The sequence below is a fragment of the Ambystoma mexicanum genome, chromosome 2p, assembly GCF_040938575.1.
Source record: "Ambystoma mexicanum isolate Mex_15411 chromosome 2p, UKY_AmexF1_1, whole genome shotgun sequence".
Lineage (NCBI taxonomy): Eukaryota > Metazoa > Chordata > Amphibia > Caudata > Ambystomatidae > Ambystoma > Ambystoma mexicanum.
Window position 1 is genome coordinate 1,414,869,123 of NC_090923.1, and position 18,016 is coordinate 1,414,887,138.

Genomic DNA, 18,016 nt, shown 5'->3' on the forward strand with positions numbered 1-18,016 from the left:
AACAAACAAATAAATAAACTGTAGAATAACAGAAAAAGGTTTTTTTTTAATCCAAGATGGATTTTTTTTCTCCCACATACCCAATGATTTTAGCAACAAACACAGAAACTGAGCAAATTGCACAGTACTCTGGTTTGTCATCTACTAAATATGAGGGTCAACAAAAAAAAGAAAAAATTGTGATTGTACAATGTAATAAGTCTTTATAAAATACTAATACTAACATGCTATTTTCTTTTATCACAGAAATGAACAAGAAAAACATGGACTTCCGTTACTAAACCAAATAGTAAGTATAACATGATAAATACAACCATCGCAGCATATCACACCCATACTGGCTTATAACATTGTTCCTTATAAATTTGTTTTTGACCCAAAGTTATAAGCCACTATGAGTGTGATATGCTGCGGTGCTTGTGGCCAGGGCATAGACTCTTGGGTGCATGGCATATGAGTGTGATATGCTGCGGTGGTTGTGGCCAGGGCATAGAGTCTCCTATGGAAACACCAACTTAACCAAAACTATATATACACAGTAGTGTCTGTGTAGTTATGGTTAAGTTGCTGTTTCCATAGGAAGAACACTTTTTGGGTGGCTTATAACTCCGCTCCCCCTGGACCAAACTTTGCAAAAAAAGTATATGTGCCACTCTGAATATTCCTGCAAAGTTTGGTGATGTTTGGTCCGGGGGGGAAAGTTATAGGGGGGTCCCAAAACATCTTTTTTTTCCCATAGACTTAATGGCGGAAAAACTTTGCGCACGCCTACAGGCCAAACCTCTGGACGGATTTTCACCAAATTTGCGGTAGGGGCTTAGTCCCGAAAGCATGCTTTTGTAAATTTGGTGACAATCCGTCCAGTAGTTTCCTTTAAAACGACCAAAAAAGATGTCTAAAAAAGTAGTGATATCTATGTCCACTCCGCGGTCACACTTCCCTGGTCGCTCCGTGGACAAGAAATCGATTGGCTAATCCGTAGCATCATGTCCGCAGGCATGTGGCACTTTCACCGATTGGTTGTGGAACAGTGTGAAGTGCGTCAGATTTCTTCGCTGCCCCTGCCATCTTTTGTTCATGTTTTGGTGTACGCGGACATCGCCAGTAACACATACAAAACAAGACACCATTGCACTTGTTACACTTATGAAATACTGTTTCCGAAGGTGAGCTTTAATGAGGCTGGGATGGGATGTGGCAGCAGAAACTCAAAAAGTGATGTTTTCTTGTCACCAAAGTCATACGGTAAAGTAGATGTTGGTGCTCAATGTACGGTGACCAATTACTGCGTCTGTGTTATAATGTATTTAGAATAATATTGCCGTCAGACTGGCGTCCTACGTTTTGAAATCTGAGGCCGCCACCTGCACTGTTTGATGGAAACAGCGGTTCTGGAGGTGTATGGGAGTAGCGGTTCTCATGATTGGATTCTCATATGTTGTTGCAAAGTGAGAATGTATTTGCCTTCTGAGTGAAGGTCAATTGATTTGCTTTTTGGTTGCGAGCTCAGTAGGCCCACGCATCCGAGTGAATCCATAAGGGGCAATTGTTTTTTGACCTTGAGTGAAAGGGAAACTTCAGAAGCAATGCAAGGAATGAAAGCTTGGAAAAAATACCATTTGATAAGGTTATGTTTTAAAAACGTTTGTAAGGCCCATGCAATATCAGTTCACGAAGATTCATTGGTGCGAATACATTTCTGTCTGACTTGGCCAAAAACAATGGAGGCAGTAAACATCAAGTAAGTTTAATTTTGACGACTCTACACCGAACCACGTTTTAATTTTATATGACCGAAACACTAATTGTGACAATATAACTGAAGTATTATCTTTCTGCGCAGTTGTAATTTTCCTCCAATAACAGAGAGTGCAGATTCTCCCCGTTTGCAGGCTATGACTAGACTCACCCTTGTTGAGAGTTAATATTTCTTCTTTGAAATGCTATGTTTGCCCACGTAGCTTTGTGTATCACTTTGCACGTTCTTTTGGTCTTGTTTAAAATCACGAGATGTAATTTTTTCTTACTTGTCCATTCATTTTGGCTTCATAACTGAATTACCATCTTACTGTGTAGTTGCCATTTTTTTAAACCTGACAGCGAATGCAGATTCTCGGCGTTTGTAGGCTGTCACTATATTTACCCATGGTCAAACGCTAATATTTCCTTAAACTGTCATGATTGACCACTTCGATTTGTGCATTTCTTTCCACATTCTTTGTGTCTTTTTTGCAATTTTTTGCTAAAGGTTGGGTATTGACACGTATTGTCTCTTAAGTTTTCTGCCCAGCTACATCTTGCCGTACTGTGCATGCCATGGTTTCGAGATGTCGAGTGACGGGTTCTTTGGACGCCAGATGCAACTGCTCGTGACCGGCTGCCTGTCCATCACAATTTTGTGGAATGATCGCCCAGGCCCCTTTTGTCCATATGCTGAACTGGCCATTAGGCGTAACATAACATCATTTATGGTGGTGTAAGCCGAAGGTCATGGCACCGTTTTGGAAATCACTGTGCAAACAAAGCGGGTGCTTTAACAAAAACGCATACTTTGTGTATGGCAAAAGACCAACATGTGCCTCACCATTAACATTTTCAATGGCGCCCTTAGAACCATTGTTACAATTTAATCGAAAATGGGATTAGTCCGATAGTCTCTGACAGTTTCTTGTTAAATAAAACTACTTTACAAATTCTAAAATGTTAACGTTTTCTTTTAAAATCCAGTGTATCATTTCAAAATGTAAGGTACTACGTTGTACGTCGCTGTATGTTCATTTACAGGTTCTGCGTCATGGCAAGTACTTTTGCTTTTTGCAGGCTGCCATGGAAAGCGAAGAGGGGCCATGTATGGAACAACCGCCTTCCCTTTCTATGGTGGCCATCTTGAAAAGGGATTTTGTTTTGTAATCCGGCCCACCACAGGCGCCGGATTATAACCATAAATCCTATTTTTTAGTAGCACACGTTACTGCTTTGCAAATCTAGACTATTACTGGCAAATCTTATTGCTTCTATATCCTTTAGTGAGAAATATAAAGTACATGGAGTGTATGCGATTTAAAAAATATATATATTTACACTGTGAAAGGTGGTTCTTAACAGAACATTTACTTTGTTTACGGACGGCTTTCTTTTTTGGTTTGACAGCTAATAAGGCAATTTGCGAACGGAAATGAGGAAAGAGGCACCAAACAGTAATATGGGGCGGTAGGTGGACGGCGAAAAATGTTGTGCGTTTGTTATTTGTAAGGTAGGGGCAGTGTTTCTCATGCTCCTTCGTTACAGCAGTGCTTCTGTTTCTTGGGGAGGAGGGATGGCCTCAGCTGATGTCATTTTCAGATAACTAGAACTTTTGCTAAAAGTATGTAATGTGTACTACATTGCTAATGGCTGACTATCAATACGTGTTGGCGCTGTGCAAGTGAAATGTTGAAGGTGGACGTTCCTACATCAATATAAAATCTATTTCCACACTGTCCACGAGACATACATCTTACTGTTAAGTGTGTACGGATTCTCAGACACGTCACCGTGCTGTACGCCAGCATATTGTCATGTGGCATTCTCCGCAAGGTGTGTAAATAAGTCAGAAGTTACTTTACATTATGGTTAAGTGCCACTACTACAAACCGATGATCTTTAGCATAAAAACGTTGTAAAGGGACGGTATGGTTAAGTTGCCCTACTAAAAACCTGTGAAATTCAGTAAAAAAAAAAACTTTGTTAAAGGGACGTTATGGTTAAGTTGCAGTGCACTACTAAAAACCTATGAAATTCACACAAAACAAAACTTTGCTAACGGAACGTTATGGTTCAAAGTAAAACCGAAAAACCCCTGAAATTCGCCAGTTATGGTAAGCTAAGCAACCATAACTCACGCCACCACCGTGCACTGCTAAGACTAACACCCAGAACATCAAAGATCACATCCCATGTGTAGCTTCCTATTTTTCCCTTTACTGACATATCTAAGCCAGGTGGCTTTCTTCACTGTCAGTCAATTATCCAATCAATTTGAAAGTTTGTCTCAGCCAATGGGAGGATTATGAGGTCTTTCAAAATGAGGCTAAGAATAACAGGCAGTGTCCCGGGCCAGGAGCTGAGGAGAGGAGTTTGCTAAAGTAGTTGTAAAGAAGCAGATAAGAGGACCCCCTTGAACCCAGAAGATGGGTGTGCTCCAGTGCAAAAAGAGGTTAACTCCTGGAACCCCAGTAGAGAGGTATGCTCCAGTGAAATGGAGGAAAACCACTTAAGGCTAGAAGAGGGGTGTACTCTAGTGATGCGGAGGAGAGCTCCATGAGCCCAGAAACAGGGTGTGCTCCAGGTAGGAAGAGGAAAGCCCCCGTAGGCCCAGAAAGAGTGTGCGCTACAGTGAGCGGAGGAGAGCCCCGTGAGCTGGGAAAGGGGTTGTGCTCCAAGGAGGAAGAGTAGAGCCCCTTCAAGCACAGAAGGGGTAGTGATCCAGAGAGGGAGATCAGAACCCTTTGAGATCAGAAGAAAGAGATAGCCCATAGACCCTTGACATGAGTGAGGGGAAGAGTAGTGAAAGGGAGCATGATTTTGATCCCTGGAAGAGGCGATATGTAACAGAAGAGGAGAACCCCTTTGATCCCCGGTAAAGGGGCATACTCCAGTGAGGGGGAGGAGAGCCCCGTGAGTCAGGAGAAGGCTGCTCTAGTGAAGACAGAGAGAGGGTGGATGTTATACCCAGAAGAGTGGGCATGTTACTGTGGGGGAGAGCCCTTGTTTCAGAACAGGGGAGTAAGTAACAGAGGGAAAGAGTGCAAGTGAAGGGTATGGCTTTTTTGACACTTGTCAAGGGAGGAAAGGGAGAAGAAGACCCAAAATATCAGAAGATAGACAGAGAGGCCTTGTGCTCCCCAAAACAAGGGATGGGGCTGCATATAAGAGTGAACCAGGTAGGAGACTTTCCTGCCTTGAACATTGTGTAGTATTTGTATAAACCAATTAAGTGTCCTGAGGACGTTTATGTTACAACCATCCTAAACCAATTCCCATGCAATAGTTTTATGCTTTACTGTTGCTTCATAAAAACCACTGAATGATCATTTGGTGTCAGTAGTTGTGTGTTACCTCGGTACTTTGAACTAATTAAAAACATTGATAAAATCTGAATTTTCCTGCTTGTAACAATCTTAATACTTATTACTTTTTTGATACGAAGGAGCCAAGCGATCCAAAGTATCTCGGGACATGGCATGCAGTTATGATTACATAGCGTATATGGACCCTTGTCTATGGGAAAATGTTTACTGGTCAAACCTAGAAGAAAATGAAAATAAGAATTGCGGAAACAAGATGCAAACAAGTTCAGGCCGTTGTTTATGCAGCATCCATCCTAATTATCATTTCATACCTATGTATAATGCCTCACCTGATGTATTGTGTATACACCGACATCCCTACTTGAGCCCCGTGCTATGTACAGTGTCCTGTTAGTTTTTGAGGTCAAGTCAATGCTGCATAAACACGTTAAATGAACATACACTAGTATGTGAACCTCTTGCACAACATCAGTGGGCCTCATTGCGAGTTTGGAGGTAGCCATGCCGTTCTTAGCGGCATAGCAGCCTCCAAACTCGTGTCTGGGTACGGAGAAAAGGGAATTACCGGGCCATTCTGACTTTTGCGGGCCAGGTAATTCCCTTTTCTCGGGACCCGGTACATCCCCATTCCCATTCGAGCCCCCATAGGGCTCAATGGGAATGGGGAGGATTCTAACAACGGACCCGTTAATGACGGGTCCGTTGTTAGCATCCTGGTCTGCTCGCGGGTGGCGGTATGCACGTCTGGTCTGGCCCAGACGTGCATACCGCCACCCGCGAGCAACCTCGTAATGTGGCGGCCCGGAATGAACAGCGCCGGTACCTTACCGGCACCGTTCATTCCGCAGCCGCCAGCCTCGTAATGAGGCCCAGTGGCTTGAGGTGCCAGACCACTAAGCATGTAGAGAAAAACCCATGTATTAGTTTCAGAGGCCAGGCATAATTGACACCTGTGGCGCTTTTCGGATGCACAAAGTGAAGAATATGGGGCTGAGGGATACTCAATGACAAAGGTGCAATGGGTGTTCTTCATCATTGGAGGGAGAGTGAGAGAGAGAGAAAGAGAGAGAGAGACAGAGAGAGAAAGAGAGAGACCTATTTCTTTAGAAAGAAACATGTTGTCCACCTGTTTTAAAAATAATCTTGTATATGGTGTCAAGTTGAATCTCTGAATGGATCACAATAAGCATTGACTCGAATAGCCCTTTTCCAAAAGAGAGCAAATAACAAAAATCCCTAACAGAGCAGGGAATTACTGATTTCTGAATTGTACCCCTCATCCACAACCACTCAAGGGATGCAAGGGAGTGCAAGGGATGCTTTAGGTGGAATGTTTTTTTGCATGATGAATGGTGGGCCTGAGTGGAAGAATTATGTGTGCAACAATCAGAATTGAAATAGGGATTCTGGAGTATAGTTTAATTAATCTTTGGGAGTGGTGTTTGGTGTTGGAAAGATATGCTTTAGGGACCTACGTGATTGTTTTCAAAAATATTTTACCTAATGGAGAAGTGACCAAATTTATTTAACCTAAAAACGAAAATCACTTTTTTCTTTTTCTACTTTTTTTTATAATGCGGGGGGAGACCCCCTGTAACTCACCTTACCCCTTCCTACCCTAGCCTATACCCTTACCCCACACCCCACCTATTATGCACTATATTTATACCACATTACCTACCATTTTCGGTCAAATAAATTCAGTCACTTCTCCTTAGGTGAAATTGTATTCAGTGAAATCTACGGCAGCGGTGCTTTAGTGACATTAGATATGTTTCACTTTGTAAGCCTGCCTTCCATCTTTACAATTGGCGATGTGGGGAGTGTAGGCCCGTGCAAGGTTTACTGGTGGACTCCACCTGCTAGAATATACCTTAATTTGAGTTGAAGGAGGAGTTCAAGCAAGACCTTTTTGCAAAGTCAAAGAGCTTACCCACAACCTTATGCTGTGGAAAAAGTCGTCTGTAGTGTGATGCTGTTGAAGTTGGAGACCTACAGAAGGCTGATGCTGTTGAAAATGGGGGTGAAAGCATTGTAAAGAACGTGAGATTTTCCATCATTGTAGAGGGTTATAATAGCTAACATATTTAGATAACAGCAGGTAATGTGTCATCAAGGTTCTTTGCATGTTCCTAGTCCATTCTGTGTTTGAATATATATACATTTTTCAAATGTCTTTGCCATTTAACAAACTAGTTTTTTTGGATTTATCCATTCATTCATACTGTTTAGGAGGTTTCTTTACTCATTCTTGATGAATTTTTGATTCAATAATCTTTCATCCACATAATATAAATTGTCTCTGATTACAGTAATTTCTTAACATTCAAATGATCCTCTCCTTTACAATGTCAGATATCTAAACTTCATTTTTTATATTTTCTTAGTATACCAGTTGATCATTTCTTTATAGCATTATGAGATGTATTGTTTTTTGTTTGCAGGGGTTCCTTCACATTCCAAAATATTAATTAATTTGCATTTTTCTGGACAATGAGAACAACATTGTCCCCAGTGGCGGCTATTTGATTGCTATACCGTGACGTCACAGTGTTACGTGCATGAATCATGACGTTATCGATCCAGCATCTGTTTGCTGCGGCTAGTCTATAATGACGTTATCTTGCAGTGACGCTGAGTTAATAATGTAATAGTCAGGAAAATAATGTGTTGGTTATGTAGAAAACAAGAACTTACTTTTATACATAGGTCTTCATTACTGTGACCTCATGGTTATGAAATTACATCTTTAATTAATTTATAAGATTCTAAAAGTATTGTTTTAAGCACCCGATTGTTAAATTATTTCCTCAATAATTCCTAGAAATGGAGGCTTGGTTTTGTTTTGGTTTCTTAATTTGTCAATAGAGTTTTGTCTCATATTATTGTAATTGTAACCACAAATCAAAGATTATGGGCCTCATTCTGAGTAGGGCGGTAAGGTTTAATGGTCACCGGTAACGAGACCGGTACTGTTAAACCCTTACCGCCCTACTACGAGTTCCCTTTGCGGGTCCTTCGTTAACGCCTGCTTTTAGCAGGCGTTAAGGACGGGACCCGCAAAAGGACTCCGGGGTCAAAAACGGTACCGTAATTTACGGTACCGTTATTGCCGCCTTCCCCCTTCCCATTGAGCCCTATGGGGGCTCAAATGGGAATGGGGAATGGCCCTGGTGAATGGGGAATTAACGGTCCCGCTGACCTCGGAATGGACCGGTAATTACTCCATTCACCAGGCCGGAGTTTGGTCCAGTTCGGAGGCAGCCATGCCGCAAATAGCGGCATGGTTACCTCTGAACTCGGAATGAGGTCCTATGTGATTGGGGTTCAGTATCTTATGGCATATATCAGTGAATTTTGATGCTTTCAAAGAAACACATATCATTCTTGATCTTTGTTGAGACCAATGTTGCATGCATCCATTTTGTCGATCCAGGCGGCTTCTTGCTGTCTCAATTCTAGTTCTTTACTTCTACCTATTGGTGATGGTTTGATAGACCTAATTCCTGTACATTTTAAAGTCTGGGTCTTAATCACAGGTGATATATTGCTGCTTGCTTTGGTGTTGCATGCAAGGCTGTGATAAGGCCCTTTGTCTCATCTTTACACAATTACATATTAGAGCAAGCAAATTAACTGGGATCTAAGGGGATGTGGACATTTTGTCTAGCAGGCTCAGTTTAAAATAATATTTAAACCCACATCATAACAGTCTGTTCCACACTGTATATCGCATATGCACATTGATTTTAAAAACCTAGAAAGGAAACACTGTGGGGCAATTGAAGGGATGGAAGGCGTGATTTGTGAGTAGTCAAAATCACTTGGAATTATTTTGTTTTAAAACAGGGACCTACAAGGAATTTAGTAAATTGCAATGGGCCTCATTACGACCCTGGCGGAGAACCATGGTGCAATTTGCACCATGGTCCATGGCGCAAAGCTGCCAACTCCGCCATGGGGGTTGGCGGACTTACCGCCCCATTCCGACCTTGGTGGGGCGGTAAGTCCCCAATCCCCATTTACCCTTCCCCATTCCCATTTTTGCCCCATAGGGTATAATGGGAGTGGGGAAGGCGTTAATTACGCCACCGTAAATTACGGTGGCGTAATTAACAACAAGTCCCGTAGCGCCATGGATTTTTCCGCCTGCAAAAAGCAGGCGTAAAAATCACCATGGCGCTACGGGAACTCGTAGTCAGGCGGAAAGGGGCGCCATGGTTTACGCTGGCGTAAACCCCTTTCCGCCAGGGTCGTAATGAGGGCCAATATCAGAATTTTATATAGCGCCAGATTTCTCTTGCTTCAGACAAGTTGGGCAATTGTATCAACCTCAAAAGCATGAAAGGCTGAGTTGGCCCGGCAGACATTCGACCTTGCAACTGCTGGCGGCATACAAAGCTATGAAGCGAGCCCCTGACGTAGAAATCTCTCCTCCTGGCTTGTGCAAGCATGCACATAGCCTGCTTCATCATAACAGTATTTAGCAGACAGAACACAGAGCAACCTATCAAGGAACGGCCAGAAGCTCAATGCTAGTGGTTCCTTTAAAAGCGAATGTTGCAAAAAACAAACTTTGCATATTTATGGAAACATTTGCATATATTTTTTTACCCAAGTGTGGATGTGCTCTGCAGCCCAGGCCTCTTCACTTGAGCTCATAGAGGAGGAATCTGCCACAGACTGGTAGCCACCACGCGGGCATGGACTCATCTTTTTTCTCAGCTGTGATGGATAATTATTGGGATGCACCCCTTCTGCCATCTTTATCCTGCCCGCTGCCAGGGTTTGGCTCTGTGAAAGGAGGCCCCCAGATGGTGAGTCAGGAACTGTAGCCACTGCATTCTCCTCTCTTACGTATATGTATCATGCCGCAATTCACACACAAAACACATACTGAAGTGTCTCTTGGCATTTTCTATGATTGCCGTCAATTTCAAAGGCAATTATTTGATACATTTTGGAAGGGTAAAAGAGTGCTGCTATTCAAACTGGTGTTCTTCTGATAGAGCACAGACCGCTTCAGGAGGTCCTCAAAACAGTACATTTACCAGCTTGTGAATTTGTAACTGCAGTGCCCAAGTGTGCAAAGCGGATCTCCCAATAGGCAATCCAAAGCGCCAATCGGGCAGGTACAAAGTCACTGTCAGAGGCCTGACTGTCCTGACCACAATGGCCTTTCACAGGTTGGCCTAACATATGTGCCCAGTGATCAGTGCTTCCTCCAATTCTCCTGCCAGCCATTATTCACATGCAGCATTCAGACCCCCCTCCAGGCGTGTCAAAAATATCATTGTACATATGAATAATGGATGCAACAAGCAACTCATGTATGATTGATGACATTGTTATGTCCTAATCAAACTTTTCTGCAGAGCGACAGACAGGTGCTTCAGCCCATGTGGCAGCACCCAGGGACATCAGTGACATCAAATCTCAAACAAGGTGTGATGAAATCCTCAGCCTTTGACTGGGGGCTCTAGGGCAGTAGTCATAAATGTCTGGTGCCCCTGCCCCCTGTTTTAGGTCGGACCTGGGATTTTACATGAGGGTCCCAAGAATACCCCACCCTGGCCTAATAGGGAACTGTCACACAGTGTGGCTAGCCATCACTTCACCGTTTACTTTAAGAGATTCCCACATGCAGGGACCGAGCTAACATTAGCGGCTCTATACAATATAGTTCCCCTTTTTGCAAACTGAGACCTAAACCCCTAAAACGGAAGGGGGGCACCTCATTTGGGAATTTATGACCACAGAATTGAATTTTTAAGGTCAAGGTGAAGTCACCTGTTATTATCAATGCTTCACGTTTCATTCATTTTCTTTGCCCCTAACCTGTAAACACCCCAGTAGACCGTTGTTTAAATATATCCTTTACTGTTTGCCTGTTGTTGATCCTACTTGGTCCTCTGAATGTGAAAGTACTATTAGCAGGGTCAAGGAAGTTGTAAGCGCAGAGTATCTCACCTGCTTCGATCAAACTCTGAAAATTGAGAAAAAAAACATGGATTCAACTCAAGACGGGCTACTTGCCATATTAGCCAAACTCAAACATGGCAGAAACTCTGCAGTGGACATCATTTCATAGACTAGCAGGGACCTCTTGCAGACAGAGGGGTCATATTCTCAGGTAGGCAAAAAATGGTCAGACAGTTATCTAGGTTAGCAAACACTAGCCTTATTTTGTATATGGGAGACCGGCTACCGCCATCACTGAACGCCAAGCTTACCTCACTTTCTTTTTAAACCGAAAGCCAGAGATGTCACCTTGAATCGAGAGAGAGGGTATATGCATACAGGAATATGATTTACACATTATCCAAAAACTCAGAAAAGATCACAAGGCGGCAGACTAAAAATCGCGCCACCAACAAAAAAATAAACATGAGGCTCAGCGATAGATGAGCAGTAAACCAGATTCATAAGGCAAAATGGTATTCCACCATCAGTGCCCATGGAAGAAATAGTTAATGCCACCATGGAAAATGTCTTCATGGGACTGCAGAAAGCAACCCATTGCTACTCCACATAAAGAAAACTCAAGTGCAGTGCAGTATGAGCAGGGAAGATGATAATGGACTATCAGTAACAGGGACAGGCGTCTTCCGATAAGGTTTCCACGTTGCGGTACCCAAAAGCTTAGGGAAGACATTTTGATATTGGGACATGACTGACAGGGAGGATTGATTGCAAAAAAGGAATTGTTACAACGTTTCCTTTCATCCCAATTAATGCACAATTAATGCCACTGAAACTAAAAAAAGACTGGTCACACTTGCGGACGCAAGAAAAAGAAGAGCAGTCGACCACCAGTAAGAGATTAAGAACTTCCAGAAGAGTGTTACGGAAAGTATCCCTAGAGTGACTTATACACCTCCCTCCAAGCAGACAAATGCAGCAGTAGTGATTGATGAGTATTCAAAGTTCCCGATTATCGGGATGATATCGTTAACAGCACTTAACCCTGGCCCCTGCTGGTCTGGGCACACTTTTCCCTCTCTCCCTCCCTTGCACTTCCCGTTCTGCGCACTTGCACAAGCTTGACCTTGAATGTTCTAATCTTTGCAAGTCTGTCTGTCCTCCCTCCATCTCCCCACCCTGGCTTAGTTGTGCTTGAAATACTCCTGCATAGGCGCATTGGATGTTCAGCCACCAAGCAATCTGAAATGGTGCCAGGCCAGTACTGTAGTTTATTAATCTGTATGTTCCTCTCCCCTCTCACTCCTTCTGCTCTCCCTCTTTGTCATGCACGTCGCTAGTAGACATGCCTCGGGCTTAGTATGCTAGCTATTGCTGCTGGATCATTCGGAAGCTTCAAGGCCTAAGAATGACTACTGTATTTCCTTGTTCCCTCCCTGTCTTGAAGCGCTTTGAAGCACTTTACTTGTGTATAAGCGCTTTGAAGCACTTCACTTGTGTATAAGCGCTTTACAAATAAACAATTACAATTACAATATACCCACAATCACATTTTTACCATGGGGAGAATTCTGAAGGTAGTCAAATCAGATAAATCCTCTTCAGTTAGTAAGCACGAGTACATGAAATTTGAAGAATACCCAAGTTGGTCCCTGCCATCCTTCAGCACACTGTTTTCCTGGCACAGTATTCTGTATGCTTTCAGCTGTAATTCTTGTATGTTTTACCTATGTACTGTAACTAAGAGACCTCCCGGTCGCATGTAACCAACCTTAACCAAAACTTTGCTACACATTCATGTAACAGCGCCACAATGCCTCTGGGCTGCATGTGCGCTATACAAATGCAAAAAATAAAATAAAATCCAAATAAACAGTTTCCAAGTGGCCAGATGTGGCTTCTGTTTATTCTGTGTAAAGTACTGTCACCCTTTTGGCTTCCGTGGTGGTCTTGCTCACAGGCTGGGTTCATGGGGCTGTGATGCTGCTGGCGGTGGTGGTTGTGTCCTAGATGCCATGGAATGATGTGATGTGCATTCTGATCTGTGACAGGAAGGCTGTTTCTCAGAGAGTCGTATGTTAGCTCCTATTATTTCTAAGGCCTCAGCATCTGGGGTACAATTCTCCTCTCCCTCCTCAGTATTTGTGCTTTCCAACAGCAATGCTTGTTCCCACTAGACTCTGATGGAGCATAGCCTTTGTCTTGATCGTCATCCATCTTGTTGTCATTACTGTCTGACATAGTGAATGGGGCAGTGAAGATAAGAGACCTGAAATGTTCTGTCTCCTGCCACTGTTCCCGTATTCTCTGATTTGGTATTTGCAGGCCTTCATTGGATAAGAACTGCGCATCTCCACATTCTGCCCCTGAGATAGTGGACCAAACTGAAAGCGCAACCACCTCTGTCTGTCTGGCTGGATGTTCATTCTCGTTGTGCAATATTCGTGTATTTTCTTATGCTGGCACATTTACCACAGAGTGACTTTTGATGGGAGCGTGGAACGTAAGTTGGATGATGCCATGAACTGACCAAGTGAAATTATGCCCCCCTTCCGACTCCCCTCAGTGCACACAGTAAGTTCTGCTGCAGGAGTGAAAAGTCCACGAGCAGCTTGTATCCCCCTGCCACTCGCTCATTTCGGTGCTGACAAGCTGTTTCAACTGTGGGTCACCATGTCCCCAAATATTTGCTGCTTCCTCCTAGCAAAATCAGGCATGTCTGATTCTCCCACAAATTGCCCTCAGGGTTTCCGACACCACCCACGCCACCACCTAGGGGTCACCCAATAGCACGTGTCTCGTCTACTCACTTCAAGAAACCGACACTGACTGGTGTGTCTCCCACCAACTTGAATCTCTGCAGCGTCCCACCAGCACAGGTTTCCCTCAGGGATTGGTGGCACCACCTTTCAGGTGCCACACAATGAATGGCATGTGTCTTGTCTTCTCACCTTTAGAGACGGATACTGATTGGCACGCCACCCAGTTCATCGAATCTCTGCTCTTCTCGCAGAAAAATCAGGCAAGTGTGCTACTCCCACAAGCTGCCATGAGGGTTTTTTTCGAAGCCTCCTGCTCCTCCTTAATGGTGCCACCTGATGAACCATGTCTTGCCCACTCACTTCAAGAGACTGACACTGACTGGTGTGTCACACGCCTCCCTGAATCTGTGCTGCTTCCTCTCAGCAAAAACAGAGGAGTGTTTTTTCCCCCACACGCTTCCCCCTGGGTATCCCAACTCCTTCCACTCCTGTTCCCATGTGTCACACAATGTCATGTGTCTTGTCTACTTGCTTTACGAGATGGACACTGACTGGTGTGCCAGCTACCACACTGAATCACTGTAGCGGTTTCCCAGCTAAATCTGACAAGCTGCCTGCAGGCTTTCACGGATCCTCCTGGTGGAGGGCACTCAAACATTTTCATGGCACACATCCTCATCCCTAAAAACGAGGGAAAGGGGTGCTTTTTCACTTGCAATCAAGGAGATGTGCTTCCTTGATTTGCAAGATAAAAGGTGCCGTTTTTTGTCGCCCTGTGTGTTTTTTGGAGTTTGGGGGTGGGCGGACCTGGGGGGTTGAATTCCTCAACTCTTTGCTGTCCTCCCGCTCCATGCTGCCCCCACCTGTAATTGGCCAGGTGAACTAGCATCTCTACAGGGGTCTCTGCTGAAAAGGCTGGTGAGGCGCAGTGTTGCCAACTCCACTTACCATAAGCGATGTTGGGCTTGTTTTTGCCCAAAGTCGCTTATAATATTTGGAGGTCACTTGTCGCGGTTTCTGTTTGTTGAACCCAATGCATGCATGCATGCTATTGGGTTTGTCTACATTTCAGCTAAGCCCACTGCAGGCCACGGCTCCACAGACCTTGTGCACTGGACTGCAGGCAGCCCTTTATCAACTGTAATGGCTCCTTTCTCTTGCTCCCAGGTGCTCCCTCCTTGTGCATGTGCAATGCATGCATGCATGCTATTGGGTTTGTCTACATTTCAGCTAAGCCCACTGCAGGCCACGGCTCCACAGACCGTGTGCACTGGACTGCAGGCAGCCCTTTATCAACTGTAATGGCTCCTTTCTCTTGCTCCCAGGTGCTCCCTCCTTGTGCATGTGCAATGCATGCATGCATGCTATTGGGTTTGTCTACATTTCAGCTAAGCCCACTGCAGGCCACGGCTCCACAGACCTTGTGCACTGGACTGCAGGCAGCCCTTTATCAACTGTAATGGCTCCTTTCTCTTGCTCCCAGGTGCTCCCTCCTTGTGCATGTGCAATGCATGCATGCATGCTATTGGGTTTGTCTACATTTCAGCTAAGCCCACTGCAGGCCACGGCTCCACAGACCGTGTGCACTGGACTGCAGGCAGCCCTTTATCAACTGTAATGGCTCCTTTGTCTTGCTCCCAGGTGCTCCCTCCTTGTGCATATGCACTGATGGGACATTCGCATCTGAAAGGCCCCTCACAGATGGTTGCCTAGTCCCTAGGTGCCCCATGAACACCAAAGGCCTAAACATATGCAGAAGAGAAAGCCGCCTTTGAAAGGTTGGCCAGGAGCTCAGCTACACTGACGTGCAAAGCAGGGATTGTTCTGTATCGCACAATAGCAAGCCACAAGTTTGTGATAACCATTCTTCATCCAAGTTACGTTGCTACACAGCATTTATTAGCAATTCTCAGAGTGAATAAAATAAAGTAGTGTAAAAAGAACATTTATTTCAGGTCTGCATTATTTTACATTTTGCGACTTCTAGTTTTCCGTTCATTAATTGAAAAATGAAGCAAAACCTATAATCGTTTGACTGAGCGGGTTTCTCCAAGAATATATTGAAAGGTTGCTTTAATAGGAGATGTGTATTTTGCAAAACAATGTGTCAGAGTGCTCAAGTTACCATGCAATGCGTGCGAAGACCATTTATTCCTGTTTTTTCCCTTTTGGATTCTGGAATTTGACGTTTTCTCCCCCTACTTGAAATGTAGGAAAACTACAAGTCTCATAATTCTAAGAAAACACAGGAGCTGATGGCTTTCTCAAGCATGTCTATGGGAAGTTTTAGAGCTCTGTTGTGTAAGGCAGTATTAATGTGGGCCTTGAAATACAAAATGTAAATATTTGTAGCAAGTGCAGCATGAAAGGTATGTGTTCAAGTTCCTAAACTGTGCAATGGGTTAACATTCCTGCTTCACTGTTTAATCAAAGTGTGTGACCTTGGGCAAATATTTGATCCTCTTTTAGGAAAGAGCACTGGCCTCAGCAGGGACAACATGAATGCCCTCCCCTTTTTCTCTGAAGTACATGAACTCTCCAGGTCACTGCCCCACAGGAGAATGAGTGGGCCTCTTTGTTTTGCCCTGCTATGCTCTGTCTTGTATATCACACAGTCTACGGTTTTCACTATTTCTTGGAATTTCAGGATATGCAGGAGGTGGTATACGGGGCTAATTTAGGAGCTGGGCAAGGTTGCTTTGTAGCAATGTTGATGTGTGCAGACACGAGAAGATAGGACACTCTGGGGTGTGCATGTTTTATTTATCTTGTGAGTTGACTGGAGCAGTAGATAATGGGCCCTGCAGGCTGGTAACGTAAATGGTCTATGTGATTGCGCTGTCTGTCGGAGTTGTGTTTGAGGAGAGTGGGGGATTGAGTTTGTGCATCTGAGGTGAGCTAGATAATATTTAGGGAAATTGAAGGTGTACACATGCCTTTTGTTGGTGTACATTCCATTGTGCAATCTGTGTTGTTTCTGTGGCGGTGTTGTGTTTATAGATGTGTTGTTGGTTAGGGTGGGATACAGAATGACTTTCAGGTGTTTACTGTTACCATATCTTGCACAACAGACCAGCTAATAACTGTGGACAACCTTTTTCACTTTGACAACATCAAAGTTGGTCACATTGATTTGCTTACATCAATGCCTTGTTATGTCATATGTAGTTTTAGGCTACCTCTTGCTAAATCAGGTGACACTGAGCCATGGCAAAATAATGTAGGGCTCACGGTTTCTAGTAAGTTTCCCAGGACCTCCCTTATGACTGCCCACTGACTCCTCAGACACTCCCATTGTAGCACTGTATACATGCCAACATGCCCCACACCAGCAACTAGTCCAGTCCTGGTTCTTACTTTGTATTCTGGTACTTTTAGTGCTGGATTTATAATATGGAAATCTGGAACTGCAAGTGCCAGAATGCAAAGTTAAACCCAGGACTGAACTAGCATATCGCAAATGGAACGAGGCATGTTCGCAAGTATGGCAGCACTCAATCTTACATGAGATAATAGTATACTGTTGTTGGATTTGGACCATCAACTAGCAACTGACCAAGCCAAGCAGGCACCACATGCTAAGCACCAGAGAAATAATGGAACAGATGAGAAACTCACAGGGGAGCCAATGACCAGAGGTCTGATGGACCAGATGAGCCGAGAACCAGAGGACAGCGGCCTGCCAAAGACCAGAAGGGTGAGTGACCAGAGGAGAATGACTCACCGGGGAGTCAAAGACCAGAGGCGCGACAGACTAGAGGAGCAACTCACAAGGGCATAGCTGCCCAGTGGGACCGTCTTATGCATTATACCATGAGCCAGGCCTAGGTTTTCTGTAGCATGCTGGTACTTATAGGCCCATACTCATCACAGTAAGGACAAAAATGGCAGTCCAGCATTCAACAGGAAATTCTCAGACTGGTCCACATTGTCACACATGACGCAGGGCTACCTGGAAACTATGCAAGGGAGCCAAGGACCAGAGGGGTCACGGGCTCAAGAAACCATGGATCAAAGCAGAGCAACTCACCTAGGGGCCAAGTACCAGTTGGAAGACAGACCCGAGCTCCCTATGAGAAACAGTGGTACAATCTCCAATGACACTAGGGGGTCAAAGAGAAGTAGAAACGTGATTTTCTTTGAGGAAGTATACATTGCAACGTGTGAAAGCTCTGATAGAAGAACTTGCCCAATGAAGCGTTATTCCGTAATTTGATGTCAGGGAGTAAAGGGCGCTAGCACAATATCAAGTGGTGTAGGAGT

The 18,016-nt window shown here is 44.2% G+C and overlaps 1 protein-coding gene across 3 annotated transcripts in view; it reads right to left on the bottom strand.

Annotated features, from left to right (window-relative positions):
* The window catches only part of LOC138566062 (uncharacterized), a 208,994-nt gene that overhangs the window by 17,887 nt on the left and 173,091 nt on the right, over positions 1-18,016 (bottom strand). For 2 of the 3 annotated variants that reach the window (XM_069643096.1, XM_069643094.1), the window contains one exon: positions 9,684-9,863. The exons of the other annotated variant lie outside the window; for it this stretch is intronic. In XM_069643096.1, the coding sequence (XP_069499197.1) occupies positions 9,684-9,863 (180 nt within the window). The remainder of the gene's footprint in view (positions 1-9,683; positions 9,864-18,016) is intronic. 3 annotated transcript variants of the gene reach the window in all.